This window comes from Temnothorax nylanderi, unplaced genomic scaffold, assembly GCF_030848795.1.
Source record: "Temnothorax nylanderi isolate EJ_2023f unplaced genomic scaffold, tnyl_v1.0 TNYL_tig0263_pilon, whole genome shotgun sequence".
Lineage (NCBI taxonomy): Eukaryota > Metazoa > Arthropoda > Insecta > Hymenoptera > Formicidae > Temnothorax > Temnothorax nylanderi.
In genome coordinates, this window is record NW_027249325.1 from 141,609 (window position 1) to 167,122 (window position 25,514).

At 33.5% G+C, this 25,514-nt stretch overlaps 3 protein-coding genes and 2 long non-coding RNA genes across 9 annotated transcripts; 2 read left to right on the plus strand and 3 right to left on the minus strand.

Moving 5' to 3' along the window:
* The first annotated feature begins 586 nt into the window (after positions 1-586).
* Positions 587-23,735, plus strand: LOC139780128 (uncharacterized). Its single transcript, XM_071718634.1, has 8 exons — positions 587-727; positions 21,285-21,639; positions 21,736-21,974; positions 22,055-22,319; positions 22,533-22,744; positions 22,833-22,998; positions 23,213-23,306; positions 23,467-23,735. The coding sequence occupies exons 2-8, from the start codon at positions 21,303-21,305 to the stop codon at positions 23,585-23,587; spliced, it is 1,434 nt and encodes a 477-aa protein (XP_071574735.1). The 5' UTR covers positions 587-727; positions 21,285-21,302; the 3' UTR covers positions 23,588-23,735.
* LOC139780112 (uncharacterized) lies at positions 3,218-6,117 on the minus strand. Its single transcript, XM_071718613.1, has 2 exons — positions 3,291-6,117; positions 3,218-3,243 (listed from the first exon to the last, which is right to left on the minus strand). Exons 1-2 carry the CDS (start codon positions 6,115-6,117, stop codon positions 3,218-3,220), a joined length of 2,853 nt encoding a protein of 950 aa, XP_071574714.1.
* LOC139780131 (uncharacterized) lies at positions 7,009-8,244 on the minus strand. Its single transcript, XR_011720136.1, has 3 exons — positions 8,001-8,244; positions 7,290-7,852; positions 7,009-7,197 (listed from the first exon to the last, which is right to left on the minus strand). It is a non-coding gene; the product is annotated as an uncharacterized lncRNA (long non-coding RNA).
* LOC139780130 (uncharacterized) lies at positions 9,872-14,273 on the minus strand. Of its 3 annotated transcripts, XR_011720135.1 has the most exons (6): positions 14,135-14,273; positions 13,971-14,036; positions 13,364-13,500; positions 13,199-13,252; positions 12,168-12,452; positions 9,872-11,864 (listed from the first exon to the last, which is right to left on the minus strand). It is a non-coding gene; the product is annotated as an uncharacterized lncRNA (long non-coding RNA). The 3 variants fall into 3 exon arrangements; XR_011720133.1 differs by lacking the exon at positions 13,199-13,252; XR_011720134.1 differs by having other exon boundaries at positions 13,199-13,500.
* On the plus strand, positions 14,599-18,829 carry LOC139780127 (uncharacterized). 3 transcript variants are annotated; one of them, XM_071718633.1, is made up of 10 exons: positions 14,599-14,739; positions 14,984-15,044; positions 15,209-15,425; positions 15,900-16,024; positions 16,436-16,915; positions 17,031-17,205; positions 17,308-17,376; positions 17,605-17,720; positions 18,077-18,290; positions 18,362-18,829. In XM_071718633.1, the coding sequence occupies exons 3-9, from the start codon at positions 15,215-15,217 to the stop codon at positions 18,134-18,136; spliced, it is 1,236 nt and encodes a 411-aa protein (XP_071574734.1). In that variant the 5' UTR covers positions 14,599-14,739; positions 14,984-15,044; positions 15,209-15,214; the 3' UTR covers positions 18,137-18,290; positions 18,362-18,829. The 3 variants fall into 3 exon arrangements, with proteins under 3 accessions (XP_071574734.1, XP_071574732.1, XP_071574733.1); XM_071718631.1 differs by having other exon boundaries at positions 14,618-14,739; positions 14,917-15,044; XM_071718632.1 differs by having other exon boundaries at positions 14,654-14,739; positions 14,926-15,044.
* Positions 23,736-25,514: the final 1,779 nt, after the last annotated feature.

The following is a 25,514-nucleotide window of genomic DNA, read 5'->3' on the forward strand; positions in this document are numbered from 1 at the left end:
TGTTAAATAATAAATTATAAATAATCGTTTGATAATAGTAACAACAGTATAGATATAAGTAACAACATATTGGTAATAAAAACAGGTTGTAAATATCTTCAAGATGTTTTTGTTTTAAAACACGCTGTAATATTTAATACATTTAAGTTGATTTCTTTTTAATTAATATTTTATTTGGAATTGTATTTTATTAAAAACAAAATTTTTTTTTGAGATATTAACAGTCAATATAATTGAGGTTTAAGATTTAAAAAAATAATGTTTTTTTCTATTTTATTCTTAATTCATATTTTTAAGCGTTAATTAGATAAGCTTTTTATACATGTAATTTTAATATATGCATTACAATTTTATACTGTTGTTCAGACACGGCGAGGTAATCCTCCGGATAAATAAATGGAGCACACTTTGACTGATGGAGAACACGTTGACTTTATTTCAGCTGATGATTGCGTACACTTTTGGACTTCGAGTCAAATGCTGGAGTCTTCGATTCGCTAATGAGAACAGTCGGGATTATAATCTATCCGCGACGAGGCACGAGGCAGTTCTGCCGAATTTCGTATGAACAGATAGTATCTTACATGGAGGGGGAATCAAGTTCACGAGTGCCCGGCAGGTGCTGTCACCGCGGACTTACTCAGAATTATCGTACCGTGTCGACGCGCGGTGGATCAGAATTAATGCAACTGTATCTCTAACAAACCGCCCGACTCGTAGCCGTACGGTACGAAACAAGCTATTTACAACTTAGTCTACCTAATCTTAACCTAGGATAGAATTGTTACTTATTCTTAACGCAGAACGATTCAACAGTTTACAAAATAGATTCAACTTAACGACTAACGTAATGAGTCAAACTATATGGTACAGTCGGGCAACGAATGGTACCGCCCGACATGCGACAATTATTTCAGTGTTTCGTTGTCAATAGGATCAATAGGAAGTCTGCATAATTGAGTGATAGAACGTTTAGTTATACGAGTGAGGGTCTTCACCTCAGCAACTCTCACGCGTCCTTCGACATCCGGAAACACTGCAACAATTCGTCCTAGCTCCCATTTCGACGGAGGGAGCAAACTGTCGCGCACAATAACTAAATCAGTGACCTTTAAATTAGGTTGGTCCTTTCGCCATTTGTACCTTTGTTGCAAGGTATGTAAGTAATCCTTTGACCAAATACGCCAGAACTGCTCAAGCATGCGTTGCACACGCTGCCAACGGCTAAGACGTGATTCCTTAAGGTCGAGGAGGGACTCTTCAGGAATTGTGACCAATGGTCCCCCTATTAGAAAGTGACCTGGAGTGAGGGAGGTGAGGTCTGTCGGATCATCGGTGAGAGGAGCGATGGGACGCGAATTTAGACACGCCTCAATCTGAGTCAATAAGGTAATAAGTTCTTCAATCGATAGGGTGTGCGAGCCAATTACACGTTTTAAGTGGAGCTTTACCGACTTCACGCCCGCTTCCCAAATTCCACCGAAGTGGGGGGCCGCGGGAGGAATAAACTGCCAAGTTATGCCGTTAGAGGCCAAATGGGCGGCGAGTTCCGGGTTACGAGCTAGAGCTCTAAAGGTACGAGCAAGCTCTCTCTCCGCTCCACGAAAATTTGTACCATTATCACTTAATAACAATGTGGGAATACCTCTGCGTGAGGAGAATCTTCGAAACGCTGATAAGAAGCCATTAGTTGAGTAATCGTTTACCAATTCTAGATGGATGGCCTTGGTGGTTAAACAGACGAATACCGCAATATATGCTTTGTGGATGCGTTGACCTCGGCCTACAATAGGTAATACGTGGATTGGTCCGGCGTAGTCTACTCCACAGTGTTGAAAGGGGGGGGGGGGTAGGTTTGACTCGGGAGGCTGGAAGATTACCCATGAGCTGTTCCATTGGCAATGCTCTTTGACGAACGCAAGCAACACACTTGTGAATGTGATGTTTAACAAGATTGCGAGCGCCTAATATCCAGAAGTTTTGCCTTAAGATTCGTAACGTTAGTTGTGGTCCGCCGTGGAGCACCTGTTTATGAGCATGATCAATTATAAGCTCGGATATACGATGACGTGGTAAGATGAGAGGATGCTTTTCATTATACGACAGCAGAGAACGCTCCAAGCGCCCACCAACACGCAAGAGCCCCTGGCAGTCCAAGAGCGGACTCAAATTCTTTAATTTACTAGACTTTAATAACCCTGTTTGCTTTTTAATAGCCTGAATTTCTGACGAGAAGTGAAGCCCTTGAACATAACCAATCCAAAACTGTCTAGCTCGTTTAATATTAGCGCTCAAAGATGAATCAGCGGGAGACATCTTGTTACCGCCTATCCGCGAAAAAAGGGTATCCTTAAACTGTATACAATAAGCGGTGATCCGAAGAAGTTTCGGCCATGACGAAACGTTATAAGGCAAGTCCCACTCTACATTCTCATTTAGAGTTAGATGTACTGGAGTGGAGCGTTCCTCCGAACTAACGTCGGCCGTTAAGGTTACGGGCTGGTCTGGCCAGGAAGTGGAGTGGGCACGCAGCCACGGAGGGCCAGTCCACCAGAGTGGATGGTTCTTAAGTTCCTTGGCGGTGGCACCGCGTGACGCACAGTCCGCAGGATTATTCTTCGTGTCTACATAAAGCCACTGTGCTGATGGTATACGAGTTTGAATATCAGAAACTCTACCTGCAACAAACGTTTTCCAATAGGATGGGTGGCGTTTGAGCCAAGCAAGTGTGACCATGGAGTCAGACCAGCAATAGGTAGGGACTTGACCTAATTTTAGAGCGCCTTGTACAAATTCTACAAGTCGTGCAAGCAATACAGCCGCACACAATTCTAAGCGGGGAACACTTATTGTTTTGATAGGCGACACCTTAGACTTCCCTATGAGGAGTGTTACGTTAAAATTATCTAACGACGAAATGACGCGTATATACACTACCGCCGCATAGGCGCGAGTGGAAGCATCAGCAAATCCATGTAGTTCACAACCAAGTGTAGAATTGGTTTGCTGTGTCCAGCGTGGTATCGAGAGGGGCTTTAGATGGAGCAAATCTTGACAAAACAAAGTCCAACGCTCCTCAAGGTCAGCGGGGAATGCAGAGTCCCAGTCAATACGTCGAATCCACAGTTCCTGCATAAGTATCTTCGCCGTAATCACGACAGGGGTAATCCAACCCAACGGATCATAAATACGAGCAATAACGGACAACACCGAGCGTTTAGTCACCGTTTCTAAGGTGGGAAGCTGTAAGTCGAATTTAAAGCAGTCTAGCTGGGGATTCCAGTTAATACCTAACACTTTCATGGAAGGTTCCTCCTCTAAAGGGAGTTGATCTAGATTAACACAATCTGAAACAGGAATTTCGGTTAAGAGCTCATCGTAATTTGTCGCCCATTTCCGTAAATGAAAGCCTCCTAGTTTCAATAAGAGAATCAGTTGTCGTCGCATTTCTAAGATGGTGGAGACATCGTCTGCTCCAAACAAGGCGTCATCCACGTAAGTATCCTCTTCCAAAACAACGACTGCCAGAGGATAAAGAGATCCTTCATCAATACATAGTTGGAGTAAGACTCGCATAGCAAGGTATGGGGCCGCAGCGGTCCCATAGGTGACCGTTAACAAGCGGTAAATCAGGAGTGGTAAATCAGGATGGGGACGCCACAAAATCCGTTGATAATCAGTGTCAGCCGGGTGCACAAGGATTTGGCGGAACATTTTTGCAATGTCCGCGATAAAAACTAGACGATGTTTTCGCCAGCGCATTATAATCGAAGGAAGGTTTCTCTGAAGCTTGGGCCCGATCATAAGGTGATCATTGAGCGAGGTCCCATTAGTAGTAGGGCTTGAGGCGTTAAAGACTACTCGCAAGGGTGAGGTCGTACTTTCCTTGAAAACGGGGTGATGCGGGATGTAGAAAGAAGAGCCCGGTGCTGTCTCGTGTGGTAGAATTGGGTTCATGTGCCCGAGGTCTTCGTATTCGCGAAGGAATTCACTATACGCCTCATGCAATTTAGGATTCCGTGCTAAGCGTCTCTCTAATCTATCCCAGCATTTAGACGCAGTCTGAAAGGAGTCACCTAAATCGACAGATATACCTTTAAACGGCAGTCGTACCATATATCGGCCGTTTGGCAATCGAGAGTGAGTGGACGAGAAGTGTTTCTCGCACAGTCTTTCCTCCTCGCTCAAAGTGGTGGAGGCTTTAGGAGGCTCTTCTATTTCCCAAAAGCGCTTTAACGAATCATCCACATCTGGGAGAACAGAGCAATGTAACGTGCTAACATGAGATGCGGACTGATTCTCGCTAACGGGGCCAAGCAGTATCCATCCAAAGATGGTATGTTGAGCCACCGGAGTATCACTGGGTCCTCGTCGTAGGCCATCCAACAAGATAGAGCCATATAAATCCGCTCCAATCAGCATTCCGATAGATTCTCGGCTAGAGGGATCAGTGTCGGCAAGGTGTAGTCCTTGCAAGTGAGGATACTCTTGACTGCAAATAGATTGAGCAGGGCAATACGAAGTGAGCGTAGAAAAAACCAGCGCGTTGACTGGGATTGACGGGCCGTTGCCGTTGCATGAGCTTAAATTCAGATAAACCGTGTAATTAGCTGTACCCGTTGATTGACCCCCTAAACCGGAGACCTTTACGTGGGTTTTTTGGCGCTTTGCCTTTAGCAGTTGCGCTACCCTTTCAGTAATAAATGTGGCTTCTGAACCCGGATCGATTAACGCCCGAATACGACAAGATCTGCCATTCGGGGTTCTTACGAGCACTCGGGCAGTAGCCAGTAAGATAGAGCATTTATTTCCCTGTCTCCCAGCAGTGTGAACCTTTAATGACAAATTGGTCGAGGTCGTGTCACTTACCGAGTTGCCCGAGGCGGGAGATTTTGTCGGAGTGGTTACCTTAGTGGCATTATCCTCCACGTCACTCTCGTAATGCAGCAAAGTGTGATGCCTACGTTTGCAGCGGGTGCAACGCCCCTGAGATGGACAATCCCGAGGAAAATGCCCTGTACGCAAGCAGTTAAAACAGCAGTGTTGCTGCTTCGCAAACGCTCGACGCTGTTCAGAAGAAAGAGATTTGAATTGAGTACATTGTGATAACGCATGAGATGACTGACAAGATAAGCATTTCGATGTAGACACAGCGGATACATGGGACTTAGTTCCAGCTGAACGGTTAAATTTTGTAGACGAGTTATCAATGGAACTGTTAGCAGCTTCCAATGCTCGAATTCTAGTAGAAAGGAAACTATTTAAATCCTTATAGGTCGGTTGCTCAACGGAATCGCCTAAGCTCAGTTCCCACTCCTTCCGCGTTCGCGGATCTAAGTTTTGTACAGTATTGAAAACTAGTAAATCGTCCCAGGTATCTACCGGTCTACCTAAATTTCGCAATGCGGAGAGAGCATCATTAGTTGTATCACGAACAAGTTTTAATGCAGCAACAGATTCCGACTTCATAGGAGATATGTTAAAGATGGTCTGTAGGTAAGAAGCAATAATCGCGCGTTGATTTTCATATCGACTTTTCAATTCAGACCACGCGGTTCGGTAATTTGCGTCGGTTACAGTGATATTTTTAATGACTAGACTAGCCTCATCGATGAGGCTTGACTTTAAATAATGTAATCGCTGTACATTCGAAAGAGACTCATTATTCGCCACCAAAGATTCGAAGATATCGCGGAAATTCGCCCAATCGGTGTATCGACCCGAGAACCTTGGCAATAATATACGAGGCAATTGAATCATAGTCGAATTATTCTCGGTCGTAATAGATGAGTCGTTAATACTGGTCGAATTCGCAACGGGTTTAGTGAACTTCTCTAAAGCTTCGGACAGGAAGTCCGATGCAGCCATGTAGACCTCCTCTGCCGTGAGAAACTCGTCGTCTACGAAGTATGGCTCCTTTTCTCGATCCTCAGGAGTCGCACCGGCATCGATGTTGACATGGAGACGCTGACACCGTGACCAATGTTCCTTCAGGATTTGCTGTCGATTACGAATAATCGCTGCCGTGAAGTTCTTCTGCCCGACTTTCTTGAAGTTCTCCACGGTACGGCTAATAAGGCCGATCGTGACACGCTGCTCCCTCAGCTGGTGTTCCATGGCGACCGTTTAGTAACGCGGTGTGGAACTTGTTGTTTCGAGTATATACTGCAAACACGCTCCAAGCACGTGATCACTTCCTTCCGTCCTTTTGTGATGCAGACGCGTGATTCCAAACACGCTCCCAGCACGTGATGATCACCGCCGTGCGTCTTTCTATACGACAGGCGCGTGAACTCCAATCACGCTCCAACGCGTAAGGATCACTTCCTTACGTCCTTCTATACAGCAGACGCGTGAACTTCAAACACGCTCCAAGCACGTGATGATCACTTGTTCGGAGGTGCGACGGTTGTCTGGCGAGGCCCACACATCGCCACGCGAAGGAACTAACTTCTTCATTCGCAATCAATTTGCCTGGTCAATTTGGCTCTCACTTCCTCCGTAAACGCCACTTACTGCGTTATTATAGGATGTGCCAGTCAGATCGCTCCGAAATACCGTCTGGATGGCCGCCGTTGAACTAATGCCGATGAACATCCGGCTCGAAGGACCAAATTTTGTTCAGACACGGCGAGGTAATCCTCCGGATAAATAAATGGAGCACACTTTGACTGATGGAGAACACGTTGACTTTATTTCAGCTGATGATTGCGTACACTTTTGGACTTCGAGTCAAATGCTGGAGTCTTCGATTCGCTAATGAGAACAGTCGGGATTATAATCTATCCGCGACGAGGCACGAGGCAGTTCTGCCGAATTTCGTATGAACAGATAGTATCTTACATGGAGGGGGAATCAAGTTCACGAGTGCCCGGCAGGTGCTGTCACCGCGGACTTACTCAGAATTATCGTACCGTGTCGACGCGCGGTGGATCAGAATTAATGCAACTGTATCTCTAACAACTGTCAAATAATAAATAATATCGTTTGATAATAATAACAACGGTATAGATAACAGTAACAATTTTATTATTTGACTTATTTCATTCTATTTTTGACAACTCGTATATACATTAACTGTGCCTAAGGTCTATACTATGTCGTAGTGTAGGTCTTAGCTACATTTACTGGTAAGTCAGTCCAAAGTATGCAGCTTCGTTCTCTATCCTTTTTATCTGTATCGGCCAGCCTTCCTTCCTATAGTTTATTTTATACTGTCATTTTTTTTAATTTTGTTATATTTTTTTCCATTACTTGCAGTTTATTTCAGAACATGCCAAAAAACATACCGTTTCATAAGTTTTCCAAGTCAGTTAAAAGGCGGAAAGTAAATCTTGAAGTTGTAGAAGAACTCAATTCAACAGATTCTTCAATTGAATTCGATCAATCGCATATTCAGCAAGCACATGCTTCCATTAAAAGCCAAACTTCCGTAATACCAGATTCTCTTCATAATCAAAAAGAATCTGAACTTTCTCATTCTGAACTTTCTCATCATTCTGAACTTGCTCACCATTCTGAATTTTCTAATAATTCTGATCATTTTGAGTACTCTGAACACTTTGATTTTGAGAATAACGATGATTATAGAGAAGATAATATTTTATATGAAAATATTGACCCTAATGATCCTTTCCACTATTCGGATTCACCATCTAATTCGAGTTATTCTGGATCTAGTACAAATTCAGTTTCTGCTAACTCAAAAGTGCTCAAATTTCTCCGCGGTTGGGCTTTAAAATATAATATAACGCACGAAGCCACTTCAGCCTTATTGAAAGGTTTAAAAGAAAATCACGAATGTTTTGCTGATGAATTAGAATCCAGATTCTCTGTCAGTGCACGAACACTGCTGAAAACAGACGTAAAATTAATTAAAAAAGTTGTTGAGCCTGGTTATTACATACACATTGGATTGCAAAAACAATTACTAAAAATTGCTCCTAAGTATTTGAAAACCGTAGATTCTTTTAAGTTATTAATAAACATTGATGGATTACCTCTGTTTAGAAGTTCGCCTGATCAAGTGTATCCTATATTATGCACTGTAGTATCCGTTCCAGAATTGCGTAAACAAGTATTTCCTGTAGGAATTTATTACGGTAAAGAAAAACCTGTAAATTTAGAAGATTATTTAACAGATTTTATAACTGAAATTAATAGTCTCCATGAGAATGGCCTTCATTTTGAGAATCATACTGCACAGTTAGATGGTGTTTATTTTGTTTGCGATGCTCCAGCGAAAAGTTATATTATGGGAACCGTATCACATACAGGATTTCATTCCTGCACTAGGTGTACTGTTCGAGGTGTCACCTCAGACAATCGACGAATCTTCATTGATTTAGACAGTCCTGCTCGCACTTGTGACGATTTTATACAATGGACAGATCCGAATTTTCGTCGCCGAGATACTCCTCTTACTAGAATTGCGGGTTTAAATTTTGTGCGTCATTTTATTCTCGACTATTTACACTTGGATTGCCTTGGCGTAATGCGTTCGTTGATAGTGAATATGTGGTACAAGGGAGCAATTCCTCATAGACTTTCGGCTGCTCAAATTGAATTAATCTCAAACCTTCTTGTTCGGTTTCAACGCTATATTCCCGTAGAGTTTGCGAGAAAACCTAGAGAGCTGTACATTGTTTTACGGTGGAAAGGAACGGAATTCAGATTATTTATTTTGTATCTAGGGCCAATTGTTCTCAAAAATGTTCTGAGTGAAGAGAAATATATTCATTTCTTAGAATTTCATTTTGCACTAAGAATTTTATTAAACGCGAATTTTTGTAAAGAGCAGGAACTTCGTGAATTTGCTAAAGCTCTTTTAAGACATTTTGTTTAGTCGACTGCAATATTGTACGATAAAAATTTTATTACCCACAATTTCCATAATAACATTCACATAGCTGAAGATGCAGATTATTTTGTCAACAAGTTAGATGATTTCTCCCTAGATACGATATCTGCATTTCCTTTTGAAAATTTTATGCAGGACATTAAGAGAAAAAAAAGTCAGAGGACGCAGTAAGCCACTCCCTACTGAAAAAAATCATGTGAGAACACACATGAGACCTCATATGTGCTCTCATATGAGGTCTCATACACTAACACATATAATTCTCTTATGAGATCTCATATCATGTATCGTGCCAAAATCTCATATGAGATCTGAAATGCGATCTCATATATCATATAGGTTCTACTTTTATAATTTCATAATTTGTGTGTATGCGGCGTGCATGCGTGTGTACGATCTTTACAGAAATTATCAGATATAATAGTTAACGAAATAGTATTGTAGAATTTTATATCCTGAAATATTTGGTGAAAAGGTGCAAAAATAATAAAAGTTGTTGATTAAAAATAAAATATTTTTAATATTATTAAAAAAGGATATAATTTTATTTAATACAATTGATATAAATGATATAATGGATACTATTGAACATATTACTTTTTTTTCTATACTTTGTATATTGTGTAATGTGATATTTGAAATGCTCACGGTATTGATAAGATTCCTGTGATTATTTTGTCTATATTACAATAATATTTACAATACAATTAATATTTCAACGATATTTTTAAAATGTTTAGTGTTATACGTAAATACATTAATAATGATAACTATTTGGCAATGTTGCTATATAGCAATTTTCATGTACTTGTATAAAAACGCATACTTGTTTAATTTTTTTTGTTTCTATAGCTATAATTTCAGTTCCAATATTACGTATTAAAATTAAAAAATTACATATTGAAGTTGATGTATTCACAATATTACAAAGAGTAATTTCTTTTTTATTTTTATTATCTACTAAAAAATAGAGTATTCGAATAAAGGTATTGTCGGAGAGCATTGCGAAACTGTTGTCAGAACGTTTATTTTTTCTTGTCGATGACATAAGCAGACAGCCTTCTTTTACAACTCTTTCGTATACTATTGTAGATTTTACACAAACATTAAAATCTTTTAAGGTATTTTTATCGATACTTGTTCCATTTCCTAAATATGTTACTGTCGCTAGCTTACAACTTTTTTGAATTTTTTTAGTCGACAGTTCCTCGCAATAATCGATTACTAAAGGTGAAGCATGAGGGTATATACTATTACGTAAAACATGCACACTATGTTGCATGTTAATGTAACGGACGATTTGTAAATTTACACCTTTTGCGCAATAAATTGCTTGAAGTGTATCGTGATTTGCAGATTCGAAGGGAAACGTAGAGTGAGCCCAAAGAGGTCCCCAATTAAGAACACTTTGTGATATGTGAAAAAGTTGATGCACATTAAAAGTCATACCTTTCTTTGAAAATAGTTTTTCTGTTAAAAATGCAAACTTGTATAAGTCTTCATCAACTTTATTCAAATCATTAATGCTTATATCACATCTTAGTAATGTATGCAAGCTTTCAACAAACAAAATCCAATATTTCACCATGCGTTCATTTAAAGTCAATCGAAATAATGGCAGACTATAATAAAGAATGAAGTTTTCCCATTCTCTACTTTTCCACTGATTAATATCATCAAAAGATCTACTCAATCGACCTATTTGATGGGGAACTTTTATCTGTAACAGAATTTTGTTCATTTCTTCCACTGTTGATGTTTCTATCATGCACTTTAAAAAATACTTCGTGATTTGCTTTCCAACACCACTAAGGCAAGAATGCATGTAATCAGGAACGAATCCCTGTACAATATCAAAATAAGGTAAATTGATTAGAGGTGAAGTACACTTCACTCCATAAACATCGTCACATTCTTCGATTGTAGCCCTTGTCATAAACTCAATCATATTTCTCTTGGTTCTTTCTTCTGGACAAGATTGTAAAATGGGGTACCTCATACTACCTTCGTACCACTCGCCTTTATGTAAACACCAATTACATCCATACTGTCCATTAAACAATTTAACTCCTTGCATAGGAGCCCGCGCAACCGAGTCAACGCAACAAATTAAAGTGTAGACTTTAATCAAACGCTTCTCATTATTAATAGTGCAATCAATACCTTCCGTTGATAATCGAACTATTGTGTCAGTAAAAGGTTGTAAGAAGGCTGTCATTTCAGGTTTGTTCTTGCCAAACCACATACCACAAGTTATGATTCGTTTTAATCTCGATTCAACAGGAATTTCGTTCAACTGTAAATATATAGGCCAGATAGAGTACTGGGAGCATTCAAAACGAGGTGCGCCATCAGTATTGAAAATAGTTGTGACGTAATTGTGCCTTTCATTAGTAGGTAAACTTTTTACAAAAGATCTGTAGCATTTGCCATCAAATATATCTCTAATTCTTCCATCATATTTTCTTTCTTTTACAATGTATTCATAATATTGTTGATTATCTTCCAGTAACAGTTTAATACTTTCTGTTGGATCAATGAGTAAGAAAATATTTGAAGATGATGGACCATCAAATTCAACTATTCCTAAACATACTTCACAAGTCATAGAAGATTTTAAATCTCTTATTTTTCCAAGATATTTACTACAATTAGGGCATATTCCATGATACTCTAATGTACTTTTCGAATTTACAATATTGTCAAATATCCATCTTGTATCAGGCAACAATGTTCGTGAAAAAATGGTATTAATAAGTCTCAGTAAACTACATATTTCACTTAAAGATGACCTATGTCTTAAGCTATGCTCAAGAACCATCAAAAATATTTCGCTTCTTGATTTATCAACACAAATATCAATACAAGCTAAAAAATTATCGTTACAAATAAAATCTTTTAAATTTCGTGAGCGGCAAATATCATTATCTTTATCATCGTAATCTCTTAAATCGTCATATATATTCACATCCCATTCCAGTTGTTGGCTTCTTCTACAATAAATCTGAAACATTTTTTATTTATTATTAAATACATTTTGAAATTGTTTTTTAATTTTATTGAAGCATGTTTAACAATTGACTTTGTCATAAAGAAAGCTTATTAATTAATTATTGTTGTAGTGTAATCAGAAAACAACTTTGTGTTTATAATATTCAATATTATTGAATAATTAATAATTTTTTAGAAAAGTACATTCCAGTAAAATAGTAGTAATTTGAAATTTGTATATAGATGAGCATTATGAATGAATGGAAAAGTTATTTAAATAATATTTAAAAAATTATTTGTTATTAAATTTGTTAACCTGGTCATCATAGATATCAGTGGAATTAACATTTGTTATTTGCTGAATTTCATGAATATTGTGAATTGAATCCTGTAGCACTTCACGTTGATCGTCAATAAATTTCTTTTCTTCATCTATGATGTTGATGAATTGTTCAACTTCTTCCATTTCTTCGTCATTATTTAAAATTTCGTGCATTGTATCGACATCGTTATTAAAAGATGTATTACTATTCGTGCAATGAGCCCCTTCCATTTCAACATTTTGATGACTTTTTGTAGCATTATCGACGTCTTCAAAATTCTAAAACAAATGATTAATATTTATTTATTTTTATTTTCATAATAAACTTTATTTATAAATATTATTCGCTGTATTCGACAAATGTTATTTTGAAAAAAATTTAATTTAGTAGCTACTTTTATAACTTGTTACATGGTATATGAAAGTATCTCACTGAGAACTATAAAAGCGATTGGATAAAAATGGCATTATGAAATATAATTTATAGACATTACAAATATAAGGTTCTGTGATTTTTATACAACTATTGTTTGTAGGTATTATTACAAAAAGCAGAAAAAATCGATTAAAACCAATAAAAATTCAATTGATTCAGTCTTAATTTTGGTACCAATTTCCACATTTCAATCCAATCGATTTCGTGTAAAAATCGATATAACTATATTACGACTGATAAAAAAAATAATCCGTCCAGAAGTTAACAGGGCAAATCACATTATTTCACCGCAATTGGGTTGTCTCTATAAAAGCTGCTAATTCGTCTACATATTCAATGAGGAAGATACCATCAGGAATTTTTATACGAAGAATTTCGTCACAAGATATTACACTTTAATTGTTTGTGATATATATCTTTAATTGTTTGAGGCAAACGTAAATCTGTTACAAAGAAATGTTGTAGACACATTTTTCTTCATTTTTCCTACAGGATCGATTGATATTTTTTGATTTTGCAAAAAATAATAAATAAAAGTAATTATTACACATTTTCTTAGAAACAAATTGAAAAAAGAAAAATCACTTACTTCTACCATATGCAAAAAATCCAATAATTAGTCCATTTTTCAGCTGTGTTGTACCTTAATAAGTTATTCGACTATTATGGGCCATTCCCAGCACGGATATGTTTCAATTTTATGACGAAACCTTTAATCGTTAAAATAATGTAGGTTTACTTAACAATTACTTACAAGACTATATGCTGGCATTACAGATTTATATTTTAATCTTTTCTTAATCCTTGGACTAACATCTTCTATATTGCATGAGCGCAAATAATTTTTATATCTTCTGGGATGTTTCTCAACCATAATTCGTGCAGAATTTTCTACATACAATACAATATTAATATTGTTTATTAATAAATTTATAAACCATACAACAATATTCGAGAGGAATTGAACACATAGCACGCGAGTGTATAAACAATGAATTATTTAACATCTCTTATTCTCCTGTTAAATGTATGAAATTAAAAATGATTAAAATATTTCTCCATAGTAACCGATAAATAAGAATAGTAATTTCTAGTTTTAAAATAATTTTTTTTTATTTGACGTATTAACTGAATTAATAAAATATAACGATATTTCTTCAGATATTAATAACTTATCAAAATATTTTCTGATACGTACATGAAATAGTAAAATTATGTACAATTGTTTCACAGATATTCATTATTTAATATATTGATAAAAAATTGAATAAACATACGGCTATTAATTACATTTGTAAATCATTATAAGTTGATTTCAAAGATAATAAAAACTATTTATTATATTCTTCATCAACACTCACCTATTAAATTCAAAAGAAAGTATAAGAGGTAAATAACAAAAAATTCCAGGTAATGTGAACGTTAACCTATAAAAAGGAAATTGTGAAACATTAACGATATGTACATACTTTTTATAATAATATATAATAAAAATTATAAATTATATACCATGTGTTATACATACCATGTATCAATGAATTTTTATATTTGTTTAACTGGTGAACAACAAGGATAACATGATACACGGAAGCACTATTCTTCTTCTTCTTAATTTTTCTGGCACCTGATCTCTGCCGAGACACAATACGGCCAAATAGCGATATCTTATGCCCACTTAGGAGCGAGGTTATTTCAAAACGTAAAGTTGCATCAGCAACCTTTAAAAATTTTTCCTTTAAAGCCCCTTGCACCAAGGATGCCAGATTGGCGGTTTTCCGATTGTCGGTTAGACAGCAGAGATCTATCTATCTTCTTCTACCGCTCGACGCTCGAAGCTGGCTGCTGAAACGTAAAGTTGGCATCTCTGCCCATCCCCACCACTGGCTGGCAGTGGCTGTCGAAAACCGCCAGTCTGGCTGCTGGCATCCTTGTGTGTGCGACGTGCGTCACGAGACCATCCCCACTATTTCCCTCACCCATATTACCAAATGCTACCGAGGCTGTGTTCCGAAATTCACTGTCAGTACCTAAAATTTATAATGTGCGTGACATAAACTATAGATTTGCAGTACTGGCAGTGAATATCGGAACACAGCCCGAGAGGCGAGGACAGGTCCTATCCGACAGGATGTAATACGCGCTAAATTGAACGCAGTCATAGACCGCTGTTACACGTCGGGTTTAATAACATCGGTAGTTCTTAGGCTGGCAAATCACAGCTATTTCCTTCTTCTGAAGAATGAGTGTGATTGGCTAGTCTAAGAACTACCGATGTTATTAAACCCGATTAACGGCGCCGTGTAACAGCGGTCATAGAAAACTTGTGAATGTGAAATCACGAATTTTACGAACACGCGGGTTAAATGTGTAACAGCAACAGAATAAAAAGGCTTCGTCAAAGAAAACAAATTCTGTGATACCATCGAGGATAATAGGTATTATTATATTATTTTATTTTTAATAAAATATATCTGTTTCATTGACTACAATTGTAACCATTAATGGTTATAATTATATCTAAATTTTGTATCATAAAATATGTTCTTACATTTTCATATAAAATATTAAGCAATAATAATGTATCATTTTTTCCTAATAGGTAATTATGGATACGAATATGATAGCAATATCTGAACCAACACATGCTGCTATTCGTTTCTATTCCGATGAAAGGAGAAAAGTTGAGATCATATCTACCAAAGATATAGAAAACTTTAATGGGAAAATTTGTTTCAATGAACCATATTATGTAAAAAGATATGATAATCAGAAGAACAATTTTCATCTATCACCAGCTGAGGTATTATCTGTCGGAAGTAAGTGACAGCCATTAATATAATATGTTTATAATTAAAACACTTCTTCATGTTTTTTTCATAAATATAAGTAAAAGTAATTAATAATAAATCTTATAATGGTATTTATTTAATTCTTTGACTTAAATTTTGAGAATGTTATCAAAAAGCTATGAGTCTGAAATGTATTTAATCTATACGTAGCATATTTTAAAGATTTACTTTCTTATTTGTCATTAGTAATGACTCATTACTTCTAAGAGTTGTTAAATATTTTTTTATATTGATATCTCTTTAAAAAATAAATAAAATTCTAAAATTAGTAATAAGTTTTGTAAATATCAGTAATTTCAGTTTATCTCAACTACTTACATTTATATATTACATATACAAAAATATTAGTTGTCCGCAAACTTTTATAAATTGTAATAAATAATTATAAAATTCATGAAGTAAAAAACATGCATTTTTTATGAAAAATAATTTTTTTTCAAGGTGAAGAACATTTATTAAATAAAAAAGGGAGATATAAATTTTCAAAAAAACGCCATAGTGATGCTCTTCAACAACTGCGATTAAAAATGGAAGAAAAACAGAAAACATCAAAAAAGAATATCAAAGTAAGTGTTTAAGGTAAAATGATCATACAAGTACATTAAATTCTTCATACATGTTTTAAGGCTCCTGGTCCCTCGCCGACCATATTGAAATCGAAACGTCAGAAGCGAGAAATTACATTGCAATTTACTGTCAAATAAAAAGATATTTTGATTAAAACACACTGTAGGTCGCTATAGCACACTGTAGTGTGTTAAAACGATTTGTAGTGTGTTTTTATTGAAAGATTTCTTTATTTTACAGTAGTTTGCAATTGTCACCGTAAAATTTCTTGCTTCTGACATCACGTTTCAAAATGGCCGCGGTCGGTACCTAGGAGCCTAATATATATTTGACAACGTAAAAATTAATTTTGCTTAAATTTCAAAAAGTTTTCATTAATTTAAATAATATGTTAGTATTATTGCTTATAGATTATGAAACAGAAACTAAAAAAATTAGGTATAGCACATAATGGGAAACAGCAACTAGAAAAATTTTTAAGTAATAGAAAATGTTTAAATCCACTATCTGACAATGATGAAGATACAACAGATCATTCTACACACGAAATATCACCACAACCTAGGCCTTCAAATGAAACGCAATCCAAAAAATGTACAAAGTCCTTGCATAATGTTCCACTATCTGACAATGATGAAGATCCAACAGATCATTCTACACATGAAATATCACCACAACCTAGGCCTTTAAATGAAACGCAATCCAAAAAATGTACAAAGTTCTCGCATAATGTTCCACTATCTGACAATGATGAAGATACAACAGATCATTCTACACACGAAATATCACCACAACCTAGGCCTTCAAATGAAACGCAATCCAAAAAATGTACAAAGTCCTCGCATAATGTTGAAGACCTGTCTTTAGAAGATGAAAATGATCAATCAGTGGTACAGTTATTGTTACTGATATTGTCGTTGCTATTGAAATCTCGGAAAATTGTGACTTATATTTTAATCAATTACTATCTAAAGCTACATTTTCATTTGTTATTATTTATTCTAGATGTTACAGAAAAAACGAAAGAATTTAGAGAGAACAAAGATTAGTCTGCCGGGTAGAAGCAGACATTCCGAAGATGAAAGTGACACAGAAAATAACGAGTCAGGCAATATGTTAGCAAAACAATCGCGAATATTTGAAAATCAAGAAGATGATACAAATCACAATGACAATCAGAGTATAAACCATGATAGAACATCATATAAGAAATTATAAAATTAAATAGATGTCTTTTTAATTCATTTCGAATAAGACTAAACTGAATAATTTGTATTAATAGGAATTACTGAGACTCCACGACATAGACCACGATTCAGAAGAAACAAGGTTTACCGATTAAAATTACAAGGTAGGTATATTTATTGTAGGTATATTTATAAATACTTGATAAAAAGTTGTCTCAATAGTTATAATTACAACCTGAATTGTAAATTGTAGTAGATTTGTTCATTACACAATTGATTTAATACTTGTGTAATTTAAAAACAAAAAATAGTAAATAACGTATAAAACTTGAAACTTCTCAAACTTTTATAAAACAGTGAAAACAGTATTTGTCAATTTTTTCATAATTTAGATGCACCATACGATTCTGATGAAGAGGCTGCAAATGAGTATGACAACTCAATGCGTCCTGATACAAGGGACGTAAATCCTGAAGAAAAGCAGTTATATGACATCGAAGGTGACGAGGTACAATTATGAATGAACGCTGCATTCCTAATTATATCAATTATTCTCTATCAAGTATTCTCTACTATTTTATTATTTTATATTTTACTATTTTATTCTCTACTATTTTATGGTTATTAACATATAATAATCACCATGAAAGGTACGATTTCATCAATAGTACAATGAACAATTATTTAGAAAATTTACCTAATTTCGAATTCACGGTTTTATTTTAATTTTTAATTTTATTTATCTTATATGAAAGCAATGCTTCTGATTAATAAAAGTTTATTAATTAGTAAGCAATAACTAGTATATAAACTTTTAACATTAACTGATGTTTTTGACAAATCTACAACGAAAATATTTTTTAGATATATATTGGTTGCGGAAAAATGATAAATTTAGCTTTCTGGGAATATATGAAACATTGAGGTCATTGGGTATTTCTAAGAGAGTTGTTGGAAATTTTGTGGACAAGAGAAGCATTGGTAAATCGTTGTTTCAAAACATCAAGGATAACTACCGAACTTGAAAATAGGTCTCCTAGAAAACGTTTTACTCCTCAAAAATATAGTATTTTACGACGTAAGTATTATACATATAATAATCATGATTTAAAAATAAAAATAATTATTGATTTCTTTTTTATTGTTTAGGCCTATTTAAAGATTATCTAAATAAAACTTACGGACATTCAACGAAGAAAGCGAAAATTCTAAGAGACTTAAACAAACAGATTGGTTATAAAATAAGAGATCTTCGTAAATCACTTTACAAAGTCACATAAAAGTTGTTTTTCATTATTATTAAGTACTTTTGTTATGCTGAGTCATAAAAATTTTTTTTTTAATATAATATTTTATATTAATGTTAAATCATTAAAATGTTTTACGTTTGAAAAATTTAATTAAGGTTTTAGTATTTTAATGCTTAACGCTTGGAGAATAGTTTTATCCGTTTTCGAATGTAGAGCGAGTTTGTCGATCTAGATCCTCAATTTATCTCGCAAGTTTAAAAACTTTAGATAAGGTTTACTAATGTAATTTAAATATTATTACTGTGATATAATATATATTATCTTAAAATGTACATACATATTATTTAATAAATAATATTTAATTTTATTGTATGTTTTAATTACATTATTTGAAACTATCAATGAAAAATTAATATCAAGTTAGTATTCTTTAGATAGAAAAATAATGACCGCCATATACTTAGAACAATTACAGTTCATTACATTTCAAAAGTTACGAAGTTACATTTTATTATTGCTAGATTTACTTATAAAATTTCTAAAATATTACTTCTCACTTTATTAGCTATCAGTATGATTTCTACTGTTCAATATCAAATCATTATTTTATATATGCACTATTTCTTATATTCTTTTTTAATAATATTAAAAATATTTTATTTTTAATCAACAATTCACACACACATTATGAAATTATAAAACGTAGAACCTATATGATATATGAGATCGCATTTCAGATCTCATATGAGATTTTGGCACGATACATGATATGAGATCTCATAAGAGAATTATATGTGTTAGTGTATGAGACCTCATATGAGAGCACATATGAGATCTCATGTGTGTTCTCACATGATTTTTTTCAGTAGGGCTTGAACAAATAGGACGACGAATTGGAGAAATAATGTCGTTTGAGTCTCATTATTTAACGGAAAATCGCCAAGATAATCAATTTCCAAAGTTTCTTTATCCCCATAATACCGGTCCGGTGTTACCAGGTTGCACGCGTCAGTATCGTGGAGTTGCTCTTCCAAAATTCAAAATAACAAACCAAAGTCCTAATAATTGCTGTGGCACTATTGCCGGAACTATCATTCAAGTTGAGAATATAGCTTTTTCAGAGCGTTTACAGGTTCCAATTGTTATTGGTAAAGAATTTATTAACAAATGCGACTTTTACACTATACCTTCTGAGAGTTCCCGCGTAGGGATATTTAAAGTTAAAAAATTATCTAATCTCAAAACGTGGCCATTGTCAGAAATTACTATAAAATATGTACAGTTGCCGTACAAAAACGGTTACGTTGTATCATCAATTTTACATTGTGACACACTTTAATAGAGCATATCATCCATTTTACATTGTGACACACTTTAATAAAGCATATCATCCATTTTACATTGTGATACGCTTATTAAATAGACCCTCGGATGCTATGTCTTATACTTTTCTATTTCACTCCATTTATTTTTTATTCTATTCTATTTTATTCTATTTTATTCTATTTTTATTCTTTTTATTTTATTCTATTTTCTATTTCATTTCATTTCTCTCTTTATCTGGTATTATATCTTAATGGCTTATTCAGAACTTGATCGGATCAACTATTATAGAAATTTGATACTCGCAACTCGTCGGCTCGCGATATAGATACGGGACGATCTCATGCTGAGTGTATACTTAGCATTATCGTATCTGATATCAACGAAGCGTATATCACCGTTGTGACAAGAAATATTAGAGGTAAAAGTAATTCACTTATGATTATATTATACAGGGTTATTATACTTAATTTATAGTTATTATACTTTGTATATACTACTCTGTACTTACAAGAACCCCATATACTGGTACTTATAACCTCAATACTTAATACTGACTAACGATCAAACCTTACTGTATTGGCAGAGATAACATTAATATAAGAAGAAGACAATGTTTATCATTTGAAGACCTAGTGTATTCAACATCCATTGACGACGTACAAACATTGCAAAAATGTGTATTTTTTTAAATTTAAAATATGACAATAAATGGGAAACACATGGAACACCTCCTATAATATACAGTAAAGATTAATCCATATCTCAACAAGTATTTGATTCAGGATCCGCTTACTGGACATTTTATATTCTTATTTTAATAAGTACTATACCTGCTCTCAAAATATGTAACCCTTTTTTAAATACTGTATAAGCTCTATACATTTAGTTAAATCACTAAAACGTGAACAATTAAAAGCTTAAAGGGGAACCGGAATAAATGTATTATAAATATTGAATACCTAATATAATTGTGTGTAGTTTTGATATTTATTTAACATTTTGATATTCGTTTAAAGTATAAAGTATTCTATATTTGGCACAAATATAGAACTACGAAAAATATTTCATCCATGTCTTTTCATTTTTGCACATAAATGGTAATACAAGATATAGGAAATTTTGGATAGTTGATTACGAATATAAAGTCATATTTGCAAAATTATTTATTTAAATAATTGCACATTGAAAAAATACAGTATAGTGTATTTTTCTAAATTTAATTGAATTGGTATTACACAATTACCAGAGTTGGGATTGTTTTTTTATCAAGCCCAACAATGCAGTATTTTAAATGAAAAGGTTCATCAGTTCTTTATAAGTCTAATAATAGCACACCTAATTTTTGTACTTACGAATGACTCCATTATAAATAATCATATTCAAGTTTTCCCCCAAAAAATTTGCGTAATAGTATTACAAAATTTTTCTTTGAATATTGTTAATCTAATAACAATTATAAAATCTTACGAATGTACGTATTTTTTGTATTTCCACAGAAGTTAAGGATAATTAATATGAGTGATCCAATTAATGCAACAGATACAAATATGAACAATAATTTACCAGATGTAAATGATAAAGTTACTGGTGAAAAATCAGTACTTGCTAGTAAAATGTGTACTGAAGACGATGTGAAAGAGTGGTCTATTGTTTACTTTGAAAGTGACGAAGAAGAGGATATTGAAGGTTTTAACGATCTTATTCCATCTTCATGGATTACGAATATGGGAGCATTGAGTTGGTATCCTATGGCTGAACATAAAGCGACAATACGTAAATTAGTGAAACAGTGTGTAAAAGCCGATTTGAAATGGAATTGTTTTTGTACCCAGAAGATACAAGAAGGCATTGGTAATGTTTACAATGAGATAATTTTTTGACAAATAATTTGTTTTTCAATGATTTATACATTCTTGCACTTATTAATGAAATTCATGATTTTTGCAGAAAACTATGATCAAGGGATGAAAATGCTCATAAAAATTGCTAAATATCCTAATGCTAAAGTATATTTGGACATGGAAGAAAAAGGCAAAGGGAAACGCTTGAAGAAACCAATAAAACATTTTGAATCGGACAAAGAAAATTTCGAAAAAAGACGAAAGTTGATACCACCAATACCAAAATTGTCGAGCAAGTCGCGGACGAATCGGCCATTGTCTGACACTGACAAAGTGGAGAAAATGGTAAAACGGTTATACATATATGTAGATGAAGTTTTAACATGTTTAGATAACAATAAATAACAACCGATTTTTTCTTATAGGAAATAAATGTTCGTGAAATATCGAAAAACAAAGATGATGATATACACTGTGAGGAAGTAAAACTCTCAAAAGAGAGTTCCTTTTGTACAGAAGTACGCAAATCAAAGCCTAATACAGCTACTTCAGAAGGGATATGCAATTCTCCAAAATTTTCTTTGAGTGCCAAAGGATGTAAAATACATAAAAAAAGTCATAGATGTGCTTATACCTCTGAAGGAGAAGTCACGTTAGAATCTGTAGCAGATGCAGTTTGTTATCTCAATGGTATGTTGATAATATCGTTGTTACTATTTTAGTAATAAAATTATATTATAATTGAAAATAAATGTTTTAATACACTATTACATTAGTTTGGCTCACAATATGGTTTATGCCAATTATATTATAGTAGAAACTTCACAAAATTGAGTTTATATTTGATTAATGTTTAATTTTTTAGAACAAAGTTAATAACATTCTGTTTTTTATTACTTTCAGCTGAAATGTTATTATGTAAACAGGACTTGCGCAAAACGGACAAAAATTTAGAAAGTTTTTTAGAAACAGAGATGATGACGAAAAAACCTACAACTGAAAAACCTACTATAACTGCAGTGCATATTTTGGATGAATTTCCAATAACAAATCTGGACGATCTAAAAGAAATCGAACATAGACTAAAGAAAGACGAAACTTTTTATTCGGAAGTGGTAAGATATTTGATTCTTTCTCGAGCTCTCGATCTTCATATATATAATATATATATATATATAAACTATAATTTTATAAAATTTATAGGTCAATGCCCTACATTTATCAGTTATGGGAGAATCTGTTCAGAAAAAGGTCAATTCCGTTCTTCGGATGGTTCTGGACGATAAACTAGCAAGCCTTTTTAATTGGAAGGGTCAACGAGGAACCAAATTGAAGTTATCGAAGCGCCGAATAACCAAAGTAATGATCGGTAAGATTTTATATTATTTTACAGTTAATCTTTTCGCTACGGCTGATTTGCTACCATTACGCTGCACGGGAAAGCAAGCCACGAATGTATACTTTGCCGCAGAGAGTCTAATTTGTCCATTTCTAATTTCCAATGTACATAAACTTTAATCTCGACTCTTGTTAACTCTAACTTATCTTTTCTTGCTATAATAATGTTATATTTTTTCTTACAGATGCGGTGACTAAGGAATTTCCAACAATAAACGAGACGATGTTTGGTAGAAAAGCGGGACCATGGCTAGCTCAGGCTACTTTTCGTATGAAAAAGTAAATATACATTTTAGTATTATATAAGATTTTTTTTGCAGATTTGGTTATGGTTATTATATAGATATATATCTATAAGTCAAAGATTTATAAGAAGTCATTGGACTGTACAGCATTAATTATATTTGTTCATTAATACTGATATACTTAACATTAACAGACACATCGGCAACAATAACGAGGCTCATTCAGATGACGACGATGATGACTCTGAAAACTGCAATAAGAGTAGTGATGAGAGCAATGAGGAAAAGAATGATGAGGAAAAAAATCTCCCATAAAGATATTTTTAGTATATGATAAATATATTAGACATGTAAGAAAGAAAAAATATATATATATAACATACAGACATATTATTTCGTGTAGAAATATATTAAAATTATATAATAAAAAAAATAAAATTTTTATTTTTTCAATTTTAATAAAGTACTTTGTTGTTTTAAAACCTATCAATGAGCACATACGAATACTAAGATAATACGAATACTAAGATTTTCATACAACTATATAATAATATAAATATATATAAAAGAACAATTTTTTGAAGATGTTTTTCAAATATTAAAAAAATTTTTCTCTAATGTGAAAGAAATATTTATTTAAATCTTAAATTAACGTTTGTCAAACGTTAAAAAAACATTTTAGAACACGTTAAAATAGATGTTTTTGTAACATAAAAAAAAACACTTTTTCAAACGTTAAAATAAACATTTCCAAACATTGAAAAAATGTCCTTTTAAACGTTAAAATAAACGTTTTTTTAACATTAAAAAAACACTTTTTCTTAAACGTTAAAATAAACGTTTTTGAACATTAAAAAAATGTTTTTTTAAATGTTAAAATAAATGTTTTTTTAATGAAAAAAGGTGTGTTAACCCATAATTTTTAACATTTTTAAAAATGTTTTCAAAAATGTTTTCAAAATGTTCTTAAAAATATTTTTAAAAACATTTCTTTGCTGATTGGGTTGTAAAGTAAAGTATTGTCTATTATACTTTGCTCCAATATACAAGTTGGCACATTGGAATATTTCATCACATTAATATATTATCATATATAGTATGCGAAGTTTAATAAAATATGAAAATCATTATTGCTTACAAGAAACTGAGACTTCAATGTTTTCGCTTTCTGTATCAATATCTCTCTGATTGATTACATTTACGTCATACAAATTGCTGTTAATATCTGAAATCGAAAGATGGATTCAAAATCCTCTATAATACTTATAATAGGTAATATTTACTAGAGTATTTCTCGACATTATCAATGTACTCACCACCAATTACAGGAAGCATCATATCACATTCTTCAGTAAAGAAATCTTGGACAGAGATTTCAGTTTCGTCATTTCCACCACTTCCTTCATTAGAATGTATTGTTGTAATAGTTACTGACATAAACATATAGATAAGGGATTATAAAGCATTTATAACAATTAGTACTTACAAGACAGGATTACTAAATAATGGTATACTCACCATCACAGGCATCACGTAATAAGTCAACGCTTTTCAGTGAATTACATTTTGGACTGCAGTTCTTAGTCTCATTAGTAGTTGTATTTTTATCATCAGAATCCCTGATATTGCTTGTATATACTACAAAGACAAAAATGGGGTATATACATATAATATTTCTAAAAATCTGCATTTATAGGAGTTCTTGTATCTATATGTATATTAACTACAAGATATAGGCATAAGAATATTCCTCTGGCAATCAGAGTTTGAATAGTTGGCATCATTCTCATCGTTTTCATTATTAGTATATTCATCATTACAGTTTATCGTTTTGTTAATATCTCCTGTCCATATAAAAACAAATTAGCATATAACGTTTGTAATAATCTGCAAATACAGGAATATCTCTAATAAGTACAGTCTTACCATGAGACAAAGATTTATCAACGTTTCTCCTACAACTGTCCTTTTGATTGAGAATATCAGTCTCGTTATTGCACTCATCGTTATTTGCACTCATTTTATCACAGTTCATTGATTCGTTATTTCCTAATCAAAAATAATAGACCTAAAGTAGATTCGTAAATTGCCAATATAATAAAACTTTTATTTCATCCGGCTATAATTGGCAAACACTCATCGTGACGATTCATCAAGACCTTAATAATCTTTGATACTTATATATATAAGTATATATAAGTATATATATATAAGTATCAAAGATTATTATTAACGTCTTGAC